The sequence below is a fragment of the Neodiprion pinetum genome, chromosome 1 (assembly GCF_021155775.2).
Source record: "Neodiprion pinetum isolate iyNeoPine1 chromosome 1, iyNeoPine1.2, whole genome shotgun sequence".
Classification (NCBI taxonomy): Eukaryota; Metazoa; Arthropoda; class Insecta; order Hymenoptera; family Diprionidae; genus Neodiprion; species Neodiprion pinetum.
In genome coordinates, this window is record NC_060232.1 from 35,518,941 (window position 1) to 35,537,079 (window position 18,139).

The 18,139-nt window shown below is 42.8% G+C and overlaps 3 protein-coding genes across 10 annotated transcripts in view; 2 read left to right on the forward strand and 1 right to left on the reverse strand.

Moving 5' to 3' along the window:
• The window catches only part of LOC124224833 (lachesin-like), a 287,180-nt gene that overhangs the window by 228,759 nt on the left and 40,282 nt on the right, over positions 1-18,139 (forward strand). The gene's annotated exons all lie outside the window — the stretch shown is intronic.
• Positions 1-18,139, reverse strand: part of Prosalpha5 (proteasome alpha5 subunit) — a 153,616-nt gene that overhangs the window by 20,040 nt on the left and 115,437 nt on the right. The gene's annotated exons all lie outside the window — the stretch shown is intronic.
• Positions 1-18,139, forward strand: part of LOC124219091 (Wnt oncogene analog 2) — a 71,881-nt gene that overhangs the window by 3,437 nt on the left and 50,305 nt on the right. For 3 of the 8 annotated variants that reach the window (XM_046626241.2, XM_069134586.1, XM_069134592.1), the window contains exons 1-2: positions 6,846-7,573; positions 10,402-10,840. The exons of 1 other annotated variant lie outside the window; for it this stretch is intronic. In XM_046626241.2, the coding sequence (XP_046482197.1) occupies positions 10,764-10,840 (77 nt within the window). In that variant the 5' untranslated portion in view covers positions 6,846-7,573; positions 10,402-10,763. 4 more of the 8 variants (XM_046626258.2, XM_046626267.2, XM_046626250.2 and 1 more) reach the window with 4 other exon arrangements.

The following is an 18,139-nucleotide window of genomic DNA, read 5'->3' on the forward strand; positions in this document are numbered from 1 at the left end:
TCCGAACAGTCGAAGTTCAAGAATGAAATTTATTCGGAATCTGCAGGGTTAAGAGTGGAAACTTTATGGAGGTTTGACTTCACCATTCCGAAATGCTCACTATTCGAATTTTTTGAATCTTCGTTCCTGACGATACGCGACATCTTCGTCAAACTGAATTATCGTTATTTAGAGATTTGATCAGCACCTGTGAATTTGAATCGAATGATTACAGCTGATATGAATATCTCCCGCTCAGGGTAAAAGTAAAACCCGTCCAATTTTTCAGCATCATCAACTTAAACGTGGTTCCGAAAACGATTTAAAACCGTACTATGATTGAAGTGTCCTGGACTGATGGCTCGATTTTCACCGAATGGTAAATTTATCATCGTAATGAGAAACTGAATTCCTGATAACACCGAATAAATCGATCGTTCGCGCTGCGCTTCTCAGGACTCGAAGCAGCAAGGGTGAAAAGGTGGTTACGCCCCTTTTTCAAGTTGGGTTTTCTCCCAGGCGTGGATAATGGGTTCGTATTATTCAAAGGTTCCCGCACGTCTATCGAGAAAAAGCATTTTTCAAGCAACCCTCCGATGTCCAACGCCGTTTTTCTTCTCTCATACATATATATATATATATTTTTTTTTTACACTCATGCTTTTCCTCACTCACGAATCCTTCCGAAAGTTCGGTCTGCGCGCCGAGTTGATCGGAGAATATCGACAGACCGTTTGTAAGATTCGTGACGGAATTGTGTATTAATTGTGATAAATGTACCGACTTCGAGTGAAGGGCTGAGTTTATACTTTGACAAATGTGACGAGGATGGATTCAGTCAGATTGTAAACAATTTTTAAAAAGAAGATAAAAATGAATCGCTCCGAGGTTTCAACGCGTAAAGAACGAATCAGTGATTCGATCGGAGTCCAGGCCTTAAAAGATGCACTGCACACCTTTTTCCACAGGTTGGAATTTGGAGGGAGCGGTGATTTGATTGAAAATTTTATTTCGAGAGTGAATCAGCGGAAAGATATAACGCGAGATAATTCCGAAATAAAACGGATGACGTTATATAAAATCGATCTCCCCGATGTGATATTCAACCGGACGTCGAGATGAACGCGCGTCAAGTAAACCCCATAAAATTCTAATCGACAGTCTTTGGAACGGCTCCCGGACGGCTGGCTTTGTAATTAAATTAACCGCGAGAAAAATAATTGTTTATAGACGATAAAGTCTTCGGATAGCTGAGCTCTCGATCCGGGGGGAATCCGAGAGCGTCTCTTCCGAATGCAGCTGAGCGTAATGGACCCGGGGAGATAACGAACCGGAGGGATAAATCGATGAAGCAGGTTCGGGAATCCGCACCGAGATTAGAAGTACAGCTTAATGGCCATTTCTTTCAGGCTGATTCCCCATCGCCACCTCCTCAAACTTGGCTATCTCTTATATATCCCGACACACATTCCTCCGCCTTTCGTTTAATTCTTTTTCAGCTCAGCTCAAGTCCACTGTATAATACCTCGCTACTAACACGCTGTTTACCGTCTCGCATGCGGGTCGAGAGCCCCCTCCACTAATTATTCCTCCCACTCGAACAGTAATTATCTTACATGTATAAACGCCTCTTCCGATGCACGAGGGGGAAAGAAAGGAAAAAAATAAAGAACGACCAGAAATCCTCGGAGTATATAAGTTGTCATAATCACTCGGGCCTCACGTTGATAACAACGAGGTTTTACTGCCCAAGGGGCAAACCAGTTTAGAACCTGTGTAACCTTTCTAAATCGCATTTTAGTCTGAACAACGAAATCCGCGAAAGTTATCGAATTCTTAAATTTTTTTTACTCCTTCAAAACTTAACGTCATGCTAACAGGAACTGTTAAAGGTCCGATTTTAAAATTTTTTCCATTTCACCCGCGAATTTTGGTTACATTTCTTTAAAGTTCAATGAATTGAAAATTTTCTTTCCGACTTTACGTATTAAAAGTTCAAAGTTCAGCACCTTAAAGAATTTTCGTCGTATGAATGGAATCGTGTTAAAAATCAGGAGACGAATAAATGATCAAGTGAATAAAGTCATAGATTCAAGTTCAGGTAGGACACGTCATGAGAGAATGTAATAGCTTGCACGTAAATTAATTTCCGAAAATTTTGGATTCTCTTTGGTAAAGATCGTTTAATATCGCGACTGTTTTTCTTTTCCCTCGCGTGTATGTATTTTTTTAAGTTTTTTTTTTTTTTTTTTAACCACCTTTGATTTGATTTTTTCGTTGTTATTCTTATTGTTCATCTAACGGCACCCAGTCGGCGCCCCTTTTATTCCTCTTCTCATCGCTTCGTACATTCCCTCCGCAACGGTGCAGCTTGACGAACGCCTCGACGAAGACCTTTTTTTTTTTTTTTTTATTTCATTCTTATTCTTTCGTTCTGCCAATATTGTTATTATACATGTTTTTATTGGCGGCTTATATTTCACAGGCAGATGTCTGTCCCGCATAATGCATTTTACAAGGGCTGCCCTGTTACAGGACTCATATGCCATTGTTGCGTCACGACATAAAAGATTGGGGTAGGTTCGGCTTTCGATAACGACTGGGAATCGTAAGGGCGGTTTTTGCGACTGCTCGAAAACGATGAAAAAACGTGACGTTGAAAGGTGTGAATAAATTTTCAAGGGATAAATCGTAGTTGGAAAAAATAAATATACAATTATACATGTACTCACTGGAAGTTGAAATTTGTACTTCTTTGTACGTGAAAAACCTGACCGTTTCACCCTAAAAAAATTCGTCAACCAATGTAAAATAGCTCTGTGTTCATTCGATCCGAAACTCGTTCGCGGACTTACACCCATAGGGTTCTAAGCCTCTGTCTAATACACACGGCGAGAAGTTTATTAGGTATATCGTACGACTGTGAAAGGAGCTGGGATTTCGAGATAGAGAGACGGCTTATTTAAGGGCGCCGAGGGTCGGCTGCTTTTAAGAGGGTCCAATTGTATTTGAATTTAAAATTCGTTACTGGGTCAAGGTAGCTGTTACCACCTCCTGATCCTCGGGCAAAAAAGATTCCCCCTTTTTATTTTTGACACACAGGCTGGAGTGTACCTGCAGCGTCCACGTTTTCTAAACATCCCCTGAATGTCGTGTTATATTAATTCTGGGTAACTCCTTTCAGGTTACATAATTACCGTCCAAGAGTGCGAATTCTATTTTTTTTTTCAAAGCAACCGATTAATACAATGAAAATGAAATTTTCGTATCAAATACATAACTTGCCATCAACTTCCGGAGCAAAAAGAAAAAGAGAAATGTTCGTCAGGTATATTTTTCAACATCCTTATTTAGATTAACCTGTGTTTGATATTCAAGAGTGTAACCTTTCCCTCTCTCTCTAACACAGACACGCTTTCGCTTCCGCGCAGATTTATTCCCGACATTCGGCGAAGTTTATAAGTTTATTTAAAAAACAGTGCAGCGAACGCTGCTGAGTTTGTTTTCAAAATTTTTAATCCAGAAGTATTTACTGTTTCCCTAGCTGCCTCAATTACTCCTGTGAAATAACCATGATATTAGCGAGAAATGATTGTTTTTACTGCCTTCTCTCCTTTCCCCCTGCATCTATCTCAACAAATCTTGCTAGTTCGTATCATCGTTTCACGGATGTTTCACATAAATTACTGGCAACATAGGTTATTATACACAGTTGGACGAGGACGGTTAATCCGGCCCTTACAAGCTTCGAAGAATTTTTATTCCGTCTAATTCCTATTTGTTTTTATTACACGAAGTACGTACCTACCCTGATTGCAAAGCGCAGTTAAACGCAACGGTACATATTTTTGTAATTAAGGACCGTAAACCTTGAGCTGTAATCGGACGTCATATAAACAATGAAAGCGCATAAAACTGTAATAACGCCCATCTGCCCCCCCCCCCCCTCATGACGCGTAAAGAGAAGCGCAGCGTGCGTGTGTAAGGGCATAAAGAAAAAATACAGCCAATTGCAGCGGACGCGAGGTGATCACATCCCGAAAATCGGGAACGCATTATTACACGTCTAGTCGTAAAAATCTTTACAATCTTCCCCGGAGGATTCGAAGATGGAAGGAAATGAAAAGAAAAAACCAGAGAAATTAGGGAAACAAACAAACACCGGGATAGCGAAAATGAATATTCAAAACTGAACTCTGACAGGTTGATATATAGACATTGTATATGTATATTACATGTATTTATACACAGGCTGTGTGGTCGTAAAATATAGTCCACAATGGTTTTACAATGTTTGTTAACTACAAGAGCCGTGTTCAGGTTATTACGCAATATCCTCTCCTGTCCCTCCATTATAGATACCCATTGTTCCTAAAGTTCAAAATACGCGTTATCCCTCCTCGTCATTATATTACGGTACGGTACGAACCCGCTCGTTACCAGCTGCGTCGTTTTTATACACACCCAGCCACGCGAACAATACGGAAACACGTATCGCGTACGTATACATTTTTCGAATTAATACGGATGTAGAAAGTAGCGTTATATCCGTATATATCCCACATGTCCTGCTGGACGCGTGGAAGTGCAGGGCGGACGCGGACCGTTCTTGTCAATTTTAAACTCGACGCTGCATTACCGAGAGCCGGGTGCTGTGCGCACCGAGACACAATTCCTGTTGTTTGTTCAAGTCATCGCAATCAAATCATACAGGGCTTTATATCGCGGCTGATGCACGACGTCCCATGTTAGCGGTGGTCCGAAAGTTCGAATAAAAGAGCGCGTGACGTTCAACGAAAGATTAACGAACGAGTCGAACTCGGGGTGCTACGAAGGTTGAGATTTTGAAAAAGCTTTGGTAATGTTTCCGAAAACGAGAAAAAGAACGTAAAAGCGGTGAAACCTGAGAGCGATTGATTCTTATTCAATAAATTTCACTTGGCTCTGGTCCTTGGGAAACAGTCGAGAAAGGAATTGATTTTTTAACAGGGTGAAAAGCGGGTGAATTTCTTAGGCGTTATTTAATTAAATTCCAGATTTTGTGATCACCCTGAAACTGACGACTGCAGCGTCACGGAAGGATGTAAAAAAAAATGTCGGTCCGTTAATACGTCCGTGTAGATGATAAATAAAAGATTTTACGCTACTTGTTCGAATTGCCCACGCGCGCCACGAATGTTAATCGGCTGCACAATGCACGACAACCAGAGAGCGTAGAGTGAAAACATGATGTGCATCATTCAGACACCCTGGATATTATATTATAATATCGCGTTGATAAAGTTTTCACGGAGTTTAACACGCGGATAGCATATGCACGCGTAAATATATGCACGCTATATAATATAATACCACGTATAAAGCACACACGAAGTCGGTATATAATGATATCGCAAGCGTTTGCGCACGTCGCGCATTCACGCGATGCAGCCATAATCCTGGAGTGTGGTGGTGATGCAGGGACCGCATGGCGTTTTACCAACCCTCGTCGCCCGCTCCGCAGGCCAAAACATATGGAAGGTAATTACGTGTTATTAAATAGGCGCCCCTGCTACCCTCCTTCGCTCGCAAGGCGAGTGGTCACGAAGTGAGATGACACGGCGAAGTCGACGCAGGTATTCCTGTGACTTACGGGTACGTCAGGGCTTTCCTCTTTTTTCAATAATCGTTTCGCGGAATAAAGTACCGGCGATTGAAATTGTAGGCGTATGCGGTTGCCGTACACCCTGTTGCGGCATCGATTTTTCATGCGACAATTGCGATTGCGTGCCATTCGGTTTCCGGCGAGAAGCCAGAGGGAGGGAAACCGCGTTGTTTTCTTTTGTTGCATTTCTTGGAATTCGGCGATAAGGTCGTTTGTCCGTTATCGGAGTACGCTGCAATTAAAGTTATTGTACTTTGTGGGAAATCTTGTCGATTCGTAACCCTTGTTTATTTTTGTTTTAATCAGACCCGACTTATGTATATACGTATAACGTACATCGGTATCGTTTTAAAGTTCCATAATCAAGCTTACGTATTATAGAAAAATCTCCTCTTAAAATAACGTATTGACATACGTCGAAGAAGCTTTGCTATACCGCAAACTTAAAATGGCCGCCATCGACGTACGCTTCGGATTTTATTTCGACTATAAAATCATTTCAATCACTGTCCGTTCGTCAAACACCGTATAAGGTGAAACAGCCTGACGGCAAGAGTAGTTTATTCGTAATTTGACCTCCGATACAAGCTCAGAAAATGAGAATTCAGCCTGCAATAAAATTTCCCCGTGTAGGTACGTTCTTCGGTGAACTTGAATCCTCACACGACAAACCAAGCCTGTTTCATTCAGCACTCAAAGTTCCGGTAGCGCAGTTCACATCTTCCCTAAGGCATCTACACACCTGAAGTGACTTGATTTTCGACGTCGCGACGCCGGATCTCGGATTTCAACACGAACCGTCGCGACGTCGTTTCGTCGTCGTCGGTTTCCTGCAGGTAGGTATATAATAAAGGAAACGACGAAACGAACGTACGATCTGAGGGTATTGGAGACAAAAAACAGACAGAGAGAGAGAGAGAGAGAGAGAGAGAGAGAGAGAGAGAGAGAGAGAGAGTCAGAGAGAGAGGGAGAGGCAAAGAGAGAGACATCGAGGGACACGGGCGGTCGGAACGGAACGGAACGGAACGACGAAGCGAGAAGCGCGTGGTTGTGTGTACAGATATAGTATAGCTATAAGTATATACCTGCAATGCGTACAGGTGGGCATGGCATGGGTTAGTTTGTAGCGAGCAAGCAATATCGGTGTGTAGAGGCGAAGCGGCGAGTCCGTGGACGAGACCTGATCCCAAAGCCAGGAGCCAGTCCATCGTGGGACCTGTGCACGACCGAACGTCGCCCCGTACATCTTGTCCGCGCGTTCGTGTCTCCATGTGATCCGCGGCTCGATCGAACCTCCGACAAGCGAGACCCGCCGCTGGAATCGGCGAGAAGATTCGCCTTTCCGCAATTTCACCGAAACCGAGGAATCGGGATAATCGATAATACGAGATAAAGAATTGTAACCAGAAATACGACCGATTCGATCATTGGCGAAAACCGCAACGGGCACCCAGAATTAACCCGGAAGGGTTGACGTTTCTTGCAAAGATATTAGTAAACGATCCTGCAATTACGGTTCGTTTTAATTTTTTGTTTATTTTTGCTTTTTGCGCAGGAAAATCTTACGGCTTCGATCCATGTACGAAAATTTGACAGTGATCCTGACAGAGTCGGAGGTGTGGATCGAGAGGATGACGATCGGATCCGGAATATGATTGAACGCGTCGCTTGTAGTTTTGCCGGTTAAAACGACGTCGGTGGTGTCGCGGTTAATAGTAATTGTACAACGTTGTAAATTGTGTGCGTGTTGAGAAATGTAACGGATGTAATCGAAGATACGGAGGAGATGTTACGATATGGGTTTTTATACGTGCGCGCAGGATATGGAAGATGAGGATTCTTTTTCTAACGTGTACATACGTAATAGTGTAATTATAATATCAAAACTCGAGATCGCAGTTTGTCCCTGCTATTCATTGTTGTACACAACGTTGGCAAATATTTGTACAGGTATACCAACTCTATACATTTGTACAACTTTGTTGATTTAACCATATTCGCGGAGTTTAAAATTTAGTATTTATACACACAAACCGACGAGTTCATCGGTCCATTCCAGTGTACAAACATGCCGTCGGTATTTTATAATAAAACACAATTTGAGCGTTGGCAAAGTTTGCGCTCCGCGTATTTCGAATAAACCGCGCGCGCGTCAAAATATGGTACAAAACATGTACGCCGTAACGGTGCATCGATAATTACAATTTCCTGTACAATGTCAAAATCTTTTTAGCATCCCCCCGCAATATCATCAATCCGCGTACAAATAATTCCCGTGTTTGCGCATGTCGATTTCATAAACTTTCGAGTGCAGCCGATTCATGTCGCGTATCGAGTATAATTTATAATCTGCACCTGCCTGTGTTTCTTGTATTCAACTTGTGCGGATTAGTTTACATAATCTGGTTGATTGCGGTGCTCCGTTTGCTAATTGGATCACCTTCCGGCTCCTCGACAAATATAAATCAGTTACTTTGCGTATTGCCAGATACAAAGCGCGGTATGCTTAGATACCCATTAGTTGAGATAACGATTACGGTATGTAATATACCAAACGATTGCACAGACTTTCTATAACGTTGAACTGCACTGAGATTTCTTCTTTTTTTCTACCCATAGTTTGCTTAGTCGCGAGATTATTCCAGGAAATCGACACATTCGTTTTCCTAGATTTTCATCATGGCGAAGTTGGTAACGTTATTATAACGAATTATGATGGGGAAAAAGCCTTATTTCGCTACTTTGGAATTGTTTGAAATTCAGTAAACCGTAATAAAACAAGACGTACTCATATTTGGAAATCTTAGTTCCTTCAGTCGTCGTAAAACTAAGACAATAGTGAACTTTTTCCCAATATTTCGTTACGATAACGTTGCGAACTTCACGATCGTAGATTTTCGCAAGTTTCTCCTCAGAAATTTGAAAATTGACGCAATGTCAAACAAACCCTGAGAACGATATACATGAATTCAAAACTCCCTCAGTTATTCTCCTCATTCAATATTAATATGTGCCAATCATTGCCCATCAGTTTTCATTAATTTTCAACTATGTCCGACCAAATTCTCGCGAATGCAAGGCAATCACCACTGATTTCCAACTTCCAACGATTGTGATTCGAACCGTGGAATAACTATTTCCCAGAGTAAACATACCGCAGATAGAAGTCACGGTTGAAAAATTTCCATCCACAGGTGAACCGTGTACCTCAATTAAGTGAGGCGATAAAACGCACTAATTTACCTCCCGTCGATTTCTTATCAGAGTAGGTACATAGAATCCCAAGTTACGCCCTGATCGCCTCCCGTAGATTCTTTCAATCCTGATTTTCTCCCCGCAGGAATCGCGTTATACGCGCCTGTATTCCTTGTCCCAATAATTCGAGCGCCTAACGGTAAAATTGACGAGGCGTTTCTCTCCGTCTTTTTGATTTCATCTCTTGGTTTCCCATTTTTTTCATATCGTCGCGCATCGCGCTTTATTCAACAGTTTAAAATCCCATTGTCAGTACATCGGTGATGCTAATCGCATGTCTCGGCTCCCACGGGGAATGAATTCGCACCTACGCTCAACTCCGCGATACCGCGATAGTCCCTAAGGAGCGATCCGATTGGCCGATATCATCCGGACTCCACGACCAATCCGGTTTCAGACGCGGTATACTGTAGATATATAATATATATGTATATATATGTATAACTATTCGATCTCCCTGCAGTTCTTGCACACTTGCCGTACCGTAACTATATTGCAGCTACCGCGTATCTCCTTGAATGAACGTACATACCTACACATCCATCGAATTAACCATACGGAGAAATTTTATAAAAATTTGCCAACTTGTAGAGACACTTCGATACCGCAAACGAATCGTCTGAATTGAACCTCATCTCTGACTATCGCCGATGCAAAAAAAATAAATAAATAAATAAATAAAAAAATAGAAATAATCTGAAGTTTAGTCACGCGTTTGTTACACCTAATTATATTATAAATATATTCTCAGAGTTATTTCAGGCATGAGTCATTTCACTCGATGGTTCGCACGAGTTTCTTCTCTCATTCTTTCCCATTTCTTTCTTTCTGTGATCCGTGTAGGTATACTGTGTACGTTTATACATATAGTTATACATATAAAGTGTGTAATTTTGACGGGTCTTTACGAGGGTTAAACAATCGTTTAAATATTTGATATTTGAATTCGGACATTATTTTGAAATAAAATCTTGCGCGTATACTAAGCAGTTGTAACGAAATATTATACTTATATAGCGGGATGAAATAAGTTTCGTATTTTTATCGTCGACAATATGACTCGGTTGAATTTCTACAAGTTTGATTACGTGCGGCCTGATTCGTATTAACATGCGAGAAAATTCGCGTCACAGATTTTTGCGGTAGATACGAAAAACTACGCGGCCACTGTCTATTCCGCATGTATATGGGTATGATATACGGGCAAACTAGATGTCTGTTGTAATCTGACTCATTTGGGTACATCCGCCTCTCTATACCTTCGGCTAAAAACTTCTCTCGACTCTCCCCTCGTCCTGCACAGATGTATACATACATGTGTATATATATATGGATAGGTGTATATGTGTATAAATTCAGGTATAACTCCGTACTAACTGCACTTCGAGCCTGACCATACACCAGACCCTACGCGACTTTATCGAACGGGAGATTCCTTCCGAATGTAATATTTATTTTTATATTATTTTTTTTTGTCACTTTTAAACTTTACAAATAACACAATTTCTTTTTACTCTTGAAAGTCGTGAGAAAAGATGAAGCAGTGAAAAAGTGAATCACAGTGAAGATACACAGATTTTTGGATCAAGTGCGGAAAAATTCTCGGTGTGATTTTTTGCGTATTTTATATTATAATTATAATGAGAAGTACGAGACTTGGTTATAAAATTATCGACAAGTAATCGCACGAATAGTGAAGTGTGTAACAATTCGAAAGTTCGCTGTCAATTTGCAGCGTGTGTCGTTTCGGAGTGCTGGATATATCTTTTTGGTCCTTGTGTAAATGTTATAAATAAGATTGTGCTGAAGAAAGTGGGAGTGAAGGACGCGCGTAATTGAGAACGAAATCGATTAATGAAGTAATTTTAATATTATAATGTGAGAGATGCGTCGTGGCGAAGTCGCGGTAATCGCGATAGCCCTTTTGGTTCTCGGGCAAGTCCCGGGTCCTCGTCAAGTCAGGTGAGAGATAAATCTTCTTTAATTAACCTTCGTTAGTTGTAATTTCAACGATCTATATATCCGACGTACAGTCCGAACAAAAATTTCTCTCTATCTCTGAACAGAGACTCCGGAACTGCGACTGGAAGTCAATCAAATGGAATCCGATTGAAACAATATCGCTTTTACGCGGCGGCGGCATAATTTAAGCCTATGTGAATTTCAATTAACAGACAGCCATATTACTAACTATTTTATGTAAATCACACGATTGCGTTAGTTTCTCAACACAAAATACATGTAGCAATCATTCTTTATCAATTAATTAAAAGTCCGTTTTTTCTAAAATATAAGTTACCGGCAAGTGAACCTTCGTTATAGTTAAAATCCTCAGTTTCGAATCTTTTATTCGTAGTACTTGAAGAGGGATTCTTTTGTTGTAATTGAAACCGATCACTGGTTGAGTATAACTTGGTAAAACTTGATCCTCTCATTCCATTTGTAGAATAAATTCTTCGCCCAGACTGTACGCCTGATAGAACCTCAAAGGTCGGAGATTGCTCAGGCAAAATTCGGCTATAACCCTTCACCCCCAACCCCAAAGGCGCATTAACGCCGGTGTATCCCTTTTAATTTGATCACTCAATTACCCCCGAGTCGCGGCTCGCCGGCTCTCTAAGCTGCTTCCATAGTAATAATTGGGCTTAATTAGACACTTCGGGATGCCGAATCGGCTCGAACCGCGAACTCCGATCCCTCTCTCTAACTATGTCCGTGCCAGTTTGTCAGTGTGCGTGTGGCTCGCTACTGACGTCTTAATTTCTGGCTAATGACCGAGGACCGCTAGACGATCGAGTGTAAGGTATCGCCATTGACGAGTGTCGATAATCGCCTCTCAATTTATTCTTCGGAGTGCGTGATTCCCTCCGGTTCATCCTCTTCGAACGAGGTGTCCGTATTTTTTGCCGGATGACAGAAACGCCATCTTTCTTTTGCCAGAGACCGGATCGCTTTGGCTCGAGTTGTCATCGCCGTTGTTCACCCGAACGACAAGTCATCCGGATGACAAAAGTCACCACTCCGCTGAATCTCTTGTATATTTATGAACCTGTACACTCGCTTTGTAGAGAGTGAGAGAGAGGAACGGAAAGGATAGGAAAGGAAAGGAAAGGAAAGGAAAGGAAAGGTATATAGTGTATTCTCCACCGCTCAGACTAATGGTAAATATATCACAAGAACGAACAAGCCCGCTGCGTGTGCCCACGATATTTCTTTTTTTCGTTGTAATCGCTCGTTTCACCTCTGGAAATATGATGGAAAATTGGACACTGCGTGACAGCGGATTAAAATCGAATATACGTCTTTGGCGAAGATGTGAGAAATCGTTTTCCCTATATCGGATCAATTTTCTTCGTTACCGCAGATCTGCACTTTGAGAAATTCAAGATTCTTCTTCGATCGTTCGAAGACATAACTGTAAATAAAATAATTCGAAGTACCGAATGCTGGAGAATCGATCAGCACCTTAAAACCGGTATCTGAAAAATTTTCGACTTAAAGCCTAAAGATTAATTATATCTCACATTTCGAGTGTTCGATTATCAACAACTTGCCGTTTAGAACCTTTGGTAATCTCATAACTGACGAAAGAAGGTTAATTTTTTTTTTTTCTTCAACACGCTACACGCGTTACTTTGGTTTATTTCTTTAAAAAAAGTGAGAGTTTCTTGAACCTGTACACGTATCCTCTGACGAGAATGAAGTGACCGAAAAAACGCAACTCACAGCTGAGAGGTTGAGGGGAAAAACGAATAAGGCGGCGGAGGGCCTTAAACTCGATAGTAGATTGCCTTAGTAATGGGTATTGTCTCGGGCGTTATCGGCAGTGAGAGATTCATCTCTGGGGTCAAGACGTTTCACTCTCCCCGAGGCGTCGCGGCGTCGTGGCGTATACATATATCGGTACGGATATACCTTGTATACCTGCAGTGAACGCGTGTCCGAGCCTCGTCACACCGAGTCAAAATCAAATGTCGATCCTTATTAGTCAGCTCCTCTTGGAAGGCTCCACACCCTTCGTTCCGCATTATCGGCCGCGTAAACGTCACGGAATACCCTGCAGTTTACGTGAAAAAATATTGCTAAAGTTTCTCTCTGTAATTCTTTTTCATTGGTTTCGTTTTGTTCATCTCTCAACATGTTTTTCCAAATTGCTGCCAGGATTTATTCTAGTTGAGAAATAATTCACGAGGAAGTTCGTAAGTCGCGGGTTCGAATCTTGCATGTAAAAACAACTGTCGCATAATTTGTATCAAACATTTGTTTCATTCTTGTGCAAAAACTTCGCACTGTCTGAATTCGTGTATCGTTAAACAACGTGCACTTGAAATCTTGACTTACTAATGACATCGTATGGAGAATAAATAATATGCCTGAGTGTTATACCTGTACATATCTGTAAAAAGATGTCAACTATTCGCCTCGGTCATTGTCTCGGATAAAAAACGCACGCGGTCTATTCAACCGTGGTTTGATTAAGGACATTGTGATCGAGAACACTTGCCTTCTCACTTTATACGGTACAAAGGTCTCTGGCAACGAAATTATCCGGTGCCCGACTTTTCTTATATATCTATACGCAGAGCCATGTCGGTCCGTGACAACTCGTTACAAAGATAAACTACATTGCGATAACGAATTAATTGGTATGAGACGTCGTTTCAGTCCGACCTTGGAATTTGTACTCGCGGCGAATGAAACTTCAAGATAGGATCATTTACATGTCTCTGCAGCAGAGAGGGATGCACGAAATTCATGAAAATTCAATCGTGTTAATGATTTTTAATTGTTTCAATTACATCGAAGCGAAAGCGTTTCCAAATCACAAAAAATTCTTCAGGCACAAAACTTTACTGCTTGACGCATTGAATATTATCTACCGCGACGAACGATTATAACAGGAAAAATTTCTTCGCCTCGACGTTCTTTCCAAATTTTGTGACGCCTGCAGGGTTGCGATGAGGTCAAAATTGAGACAAGGAGAGATTAAAGCGTGCGACTGACTAGGTGGTCTTCGTAGTTTGACGGAGTCGTGAGCGAAGCGGTGAAGTTAGGATTGAATATTAATACGGCGGCGAAGCGAATTACCACGTCAAAACAAATTGCCTGCAAATTGACTTAGCGTTGCATCGCCGGCTACTATACGGCCATTTTACTGCTTTGATAATGACTGACTCGGCCCGCCTGCAGAGAATATTCATCGTATTTCACTTAACGATATCCGCACCGGTATAATGGACCGGTTAGTATGAAAACGGAGAATCGATAACCGGGATACGGAGTATAAAATATAGGAATATAGCTGCGTTTCCGGGATTCAGATACACTTGGGCGAAAGAATTGGCCCACACCGACCTTCCGTCCTGCGCATTACGACATCATATATATATAGCATCGTTGGGTAATAATTACGGTACCAAGGTAAGTGAGGCTGCAGCTATGCGGCGTATAAAATTTCTGTTAAAATCAAGAAATTAGAAAGAAGATATCCGAAGGTGGAGCCGAGACACGGAGGAATATCGATGGGCGCGACGTGAGGGACGAGACGCGATCCAATTACCCACGCTTAAATATATTCCGGGGCTTTAAATCCATCCTCGAAATGTAGCCGTGGTCCATCCGAATTCTCTTCCCATGGATATCGGTATCGACTTGGAACCCTCGCTTCTCTCCCTCTTCCTCTCTGCCTCTCTATCGATCTTCGATTCGGGCCCATCGGTTATCACCGCGTCGCAACTCACCGTCCCTGATCCCTGATCCGTGATCCATGATCTGTCTGTTGGCGGTAATGCGCGCGTACGCATACGAGAGGGACACGAGACACTAGATCTGATTTCACACCTTCGGGCAAAAAGAAACCCGCTTCATTCTTTGACTCTTTGAAGCGTACGTTTTTCCTTGCAGCCAAATTCCTTGAAAAACGATATTATATGGGTTCTCGAAAAATGGGGTCATATCTGAGAAATTTTCAAAATCCAAAAGCTGTATATTGGTCCAATTTTGCGCACCGGCAACTTTGAATTTCTTGGAAGAAATTTCTGAGATTCTTTAAAACAACTTGTCGCACACTCGTCTCGATAAAACTCCGTATCTAAATTACTTGCACCAGTTGTGTTTTGAGGATGAATTTTGACCTCGAGGTATAACTGTCAAGGAAGATCGCATCAGCCTTCGAAACTGAATAAGAGATCTTAGGAAGCCAGGGACGCGTCGATTAATGAAGTTTTCCGAGTACGAACAGTGCTGGGTCTAATGGGTAAAAAATTACACGTATTAATCTAAATTACGATTTTCTCCTCTCGCGCCCTGTCGGAGGTCGAGAAGGTCCGTACAGTCCAGAGACTGTCAGATTACAGGCGAGCGGAAGCCTCATCCATCACGGTGCCTCTCGAGCGACGCGAGCACAGAGAATGCGATCTTTCAAAACGTTTCAGAGTCTCTCGCACCTCCGCAGTTCGAGCCGCGGGCCTCTTTTCGAGTCCTGTTGCTGCGAGGCGTCGCAGTGTCACTTGAATGCTCTTCACACGGCGACCGAGACGTCGTACAAATCGTTGTCGGAAAAGAAATTTCTCCGGTATTATTGTCGGTCCCTGTGCACGTAATGGGGGAATTTTGCTCCGGAAAAGACGGCGTCTCTCGCTTCTCAGAGGAGAGACAAAACCTGCGCTCCGAAACGATCGAGAAGCCTCAAGGGCAAGGACCGACTTCACGGTCGTCACCAGCGAGCTTTCGTGTAATGAGCGTCGAAGCGATTCGTCGGAAAGACTAATTTCACCCGGGTATAGATCATCTCGGGCACCTTCGCTCGGCTTACGACAGTCTTCTGCATCAACTCATCGACGAATATTGACTCTGACACTTACGCCGCGTGAAATCTCCTCGCTAAATTCAATCTCAACGGTATGAAATAAACTGGTGTCGGACCTCCCGCTGCGCTCGGCAGTACTACCGATCATCGCGGTTCGTATACCTTGGCGTATTTATATTACGACCATAAAAATGAGCCACCCTGCTTAACCAGCGTATCGGCTACCGCGGATAATCAACCGCGAAATGAAGATGTTAACGATTGATTTCAAAGATTCGACCCTGACTATATATATATCATTATAATATCTATGTACTCGTTTTGTAGTATTACTCAATATTTTTCTCACATTTTTCTTAAATTGAAATTCAAATTTCTACACGTTCCCGCGCTTTTCCAGTGCGAGCTGCCATTTGCTGCAGGTCGATGACGTCACGCCGAGACAGCGCCTCTTACGGACATTTTTGGTACGATGAAATACCGTGAAGGTTACGCGGAGGAATTTCGAACCGTGCTTCGAAGCGATTTTTATTTGTGGATTTCAACGGTCGAAACTCTACAAGCATACACCGTACTTGAAAAGCACTAATCCCAGGTTCGTTTTACAGCCCCGTATATAACCTCGCAGCTTACCTTAGCATAACCGTGGGTTCTCGTCGTTTTTTTTTTTTTCGTCATCATGATCGTCATAATCTTAATCTTCTTTTCTTTTCTTCATCTTTTTCTTTTTCTCCCATTGTAATAACCTCACGTACTTTCCGGCGGTGAGTTCTCCCGAGGTTCGTCCCTTCTCGAGGTCGTTTCATGGGCGCAATAAAAGGAGTAAAAACACCTAGAGCCGCGGTTATATTTGAAAATGGTGTTTAGTCTTAAGCTAGACAATAGAGCTGGCTGGCACCTCGCGTTCCGGTGGTTAATAGATTGTCTAAAGATAATTGATTTAAGGTCCCGAGGGGTAAACCGTTCCCATGGGTTTGGGCACGGGGCCGCCTTCGTGGACTGGATGGGCGTAACGAACCATAACTGCGCCATCACCATCAGGCATTTGTTTCCTTCCATTAACTCGTCCGTAAAGAACGAACGTGCGAAGCATGGAAGCGCGATGCAAAAAGACTCTGGAATCTCGCTCCCTGCGGAACTCCGATTACCGGGACTCCGATTCTTCCGTCGAGATTTTGTGGCGGTTGAAAGATTGCAGGGCGCAATTTACCGCGTGAGAAAAGAAATATCGAAAACTGGAAAAGGGAACAAAGGGAGGATCACGTGACCGCGGTGACGTCACTGCGCAAATCACAACCTCCTGGATGATCGGGAATTCGTGGATAATTGATCGCCATTTTGAATTCCGTATAGACAATGGAAGGGAGGGATTTAGGCGGGAAAAAAACTTGGGACAAAGACGTTGTTTCTTTATACAGACAAGTTATACAGGTACACGTATATTCCGGGTTTGGTATCCGAAGTCGGCGTGATCCGGTGACGACGACGACGACGCGGTGAACGGCAAACTTTCGGCAAATATCCAATTAAAATAACCGCGCGGTGGTCGGGAGATCAGACGAGATCTTTGCGGTCCGGGTTAAAACCGAGGATAACGAGCCGCGGGAAAACAAAAGGCTGCAGTCGAGTTGCAGCGCGCGTTGCTAAATAAATATATATAAATAAATAAATATATAAATAACAAATCTCCCGGGGACGCGCAGAAACAAAGCGTCATTAAAATAGCTCTATAGGCCTGCGGGCTGGAGGGTTTATATACGGGTAGCGGCGTCTCGTCCGCCATTTTGGATCCCTAAGAAAAATCGCTAGGAACGAACGATCGACGCGCGCCTGCGAATAATCTTGCCGTTTCCAAGCTCACACAGCTCTACAGGAATCCGAAAAATCGAAACGCGGCAGAAAATAAAATACACATCGCGAGTTATTTCAGCGTGTAAAGAATTTTCTTCGGGACTAGAACCGCACCGCTTCGCTTTACAGGGAATATAAGTAGCCGCGTTGGGAATTACTCTTTGTCCAGGTATCCCGAGGGCTCGCCGCGTTACGTCGACTCGAAGCTGTTTACGCGCATACGATGCATCTACAGGTATACATACATATAACGTTACACACTTGGACCGCACTTTTGCCCGAGATTCCGCGCGCCTCGAACCCGAGAGATGCGCGCAAGAAGTTGCGGCAATTTACAATCTCATATCTGGGAACCCTCCTCGAGCCGTGGGACTTGCGGCGGTATAAAGCACGCAAGCAGGCACGCATACACGCGCCAAGGGATGTCCAGCCTTGTGAAATATGTCTTTATTAGCGAGGAATGCGCTTCAAGAAGTTTCTGGTATTTAGTTACCTACGATCTCTCTCCGCTCCCGCAGCCCTCGCTGCGTAACGACGACTTATCGTAACGTTTTTACGTGTTGTTTTCATCTTGCGCGTATGATTCTGTGGGGTATTTTTTC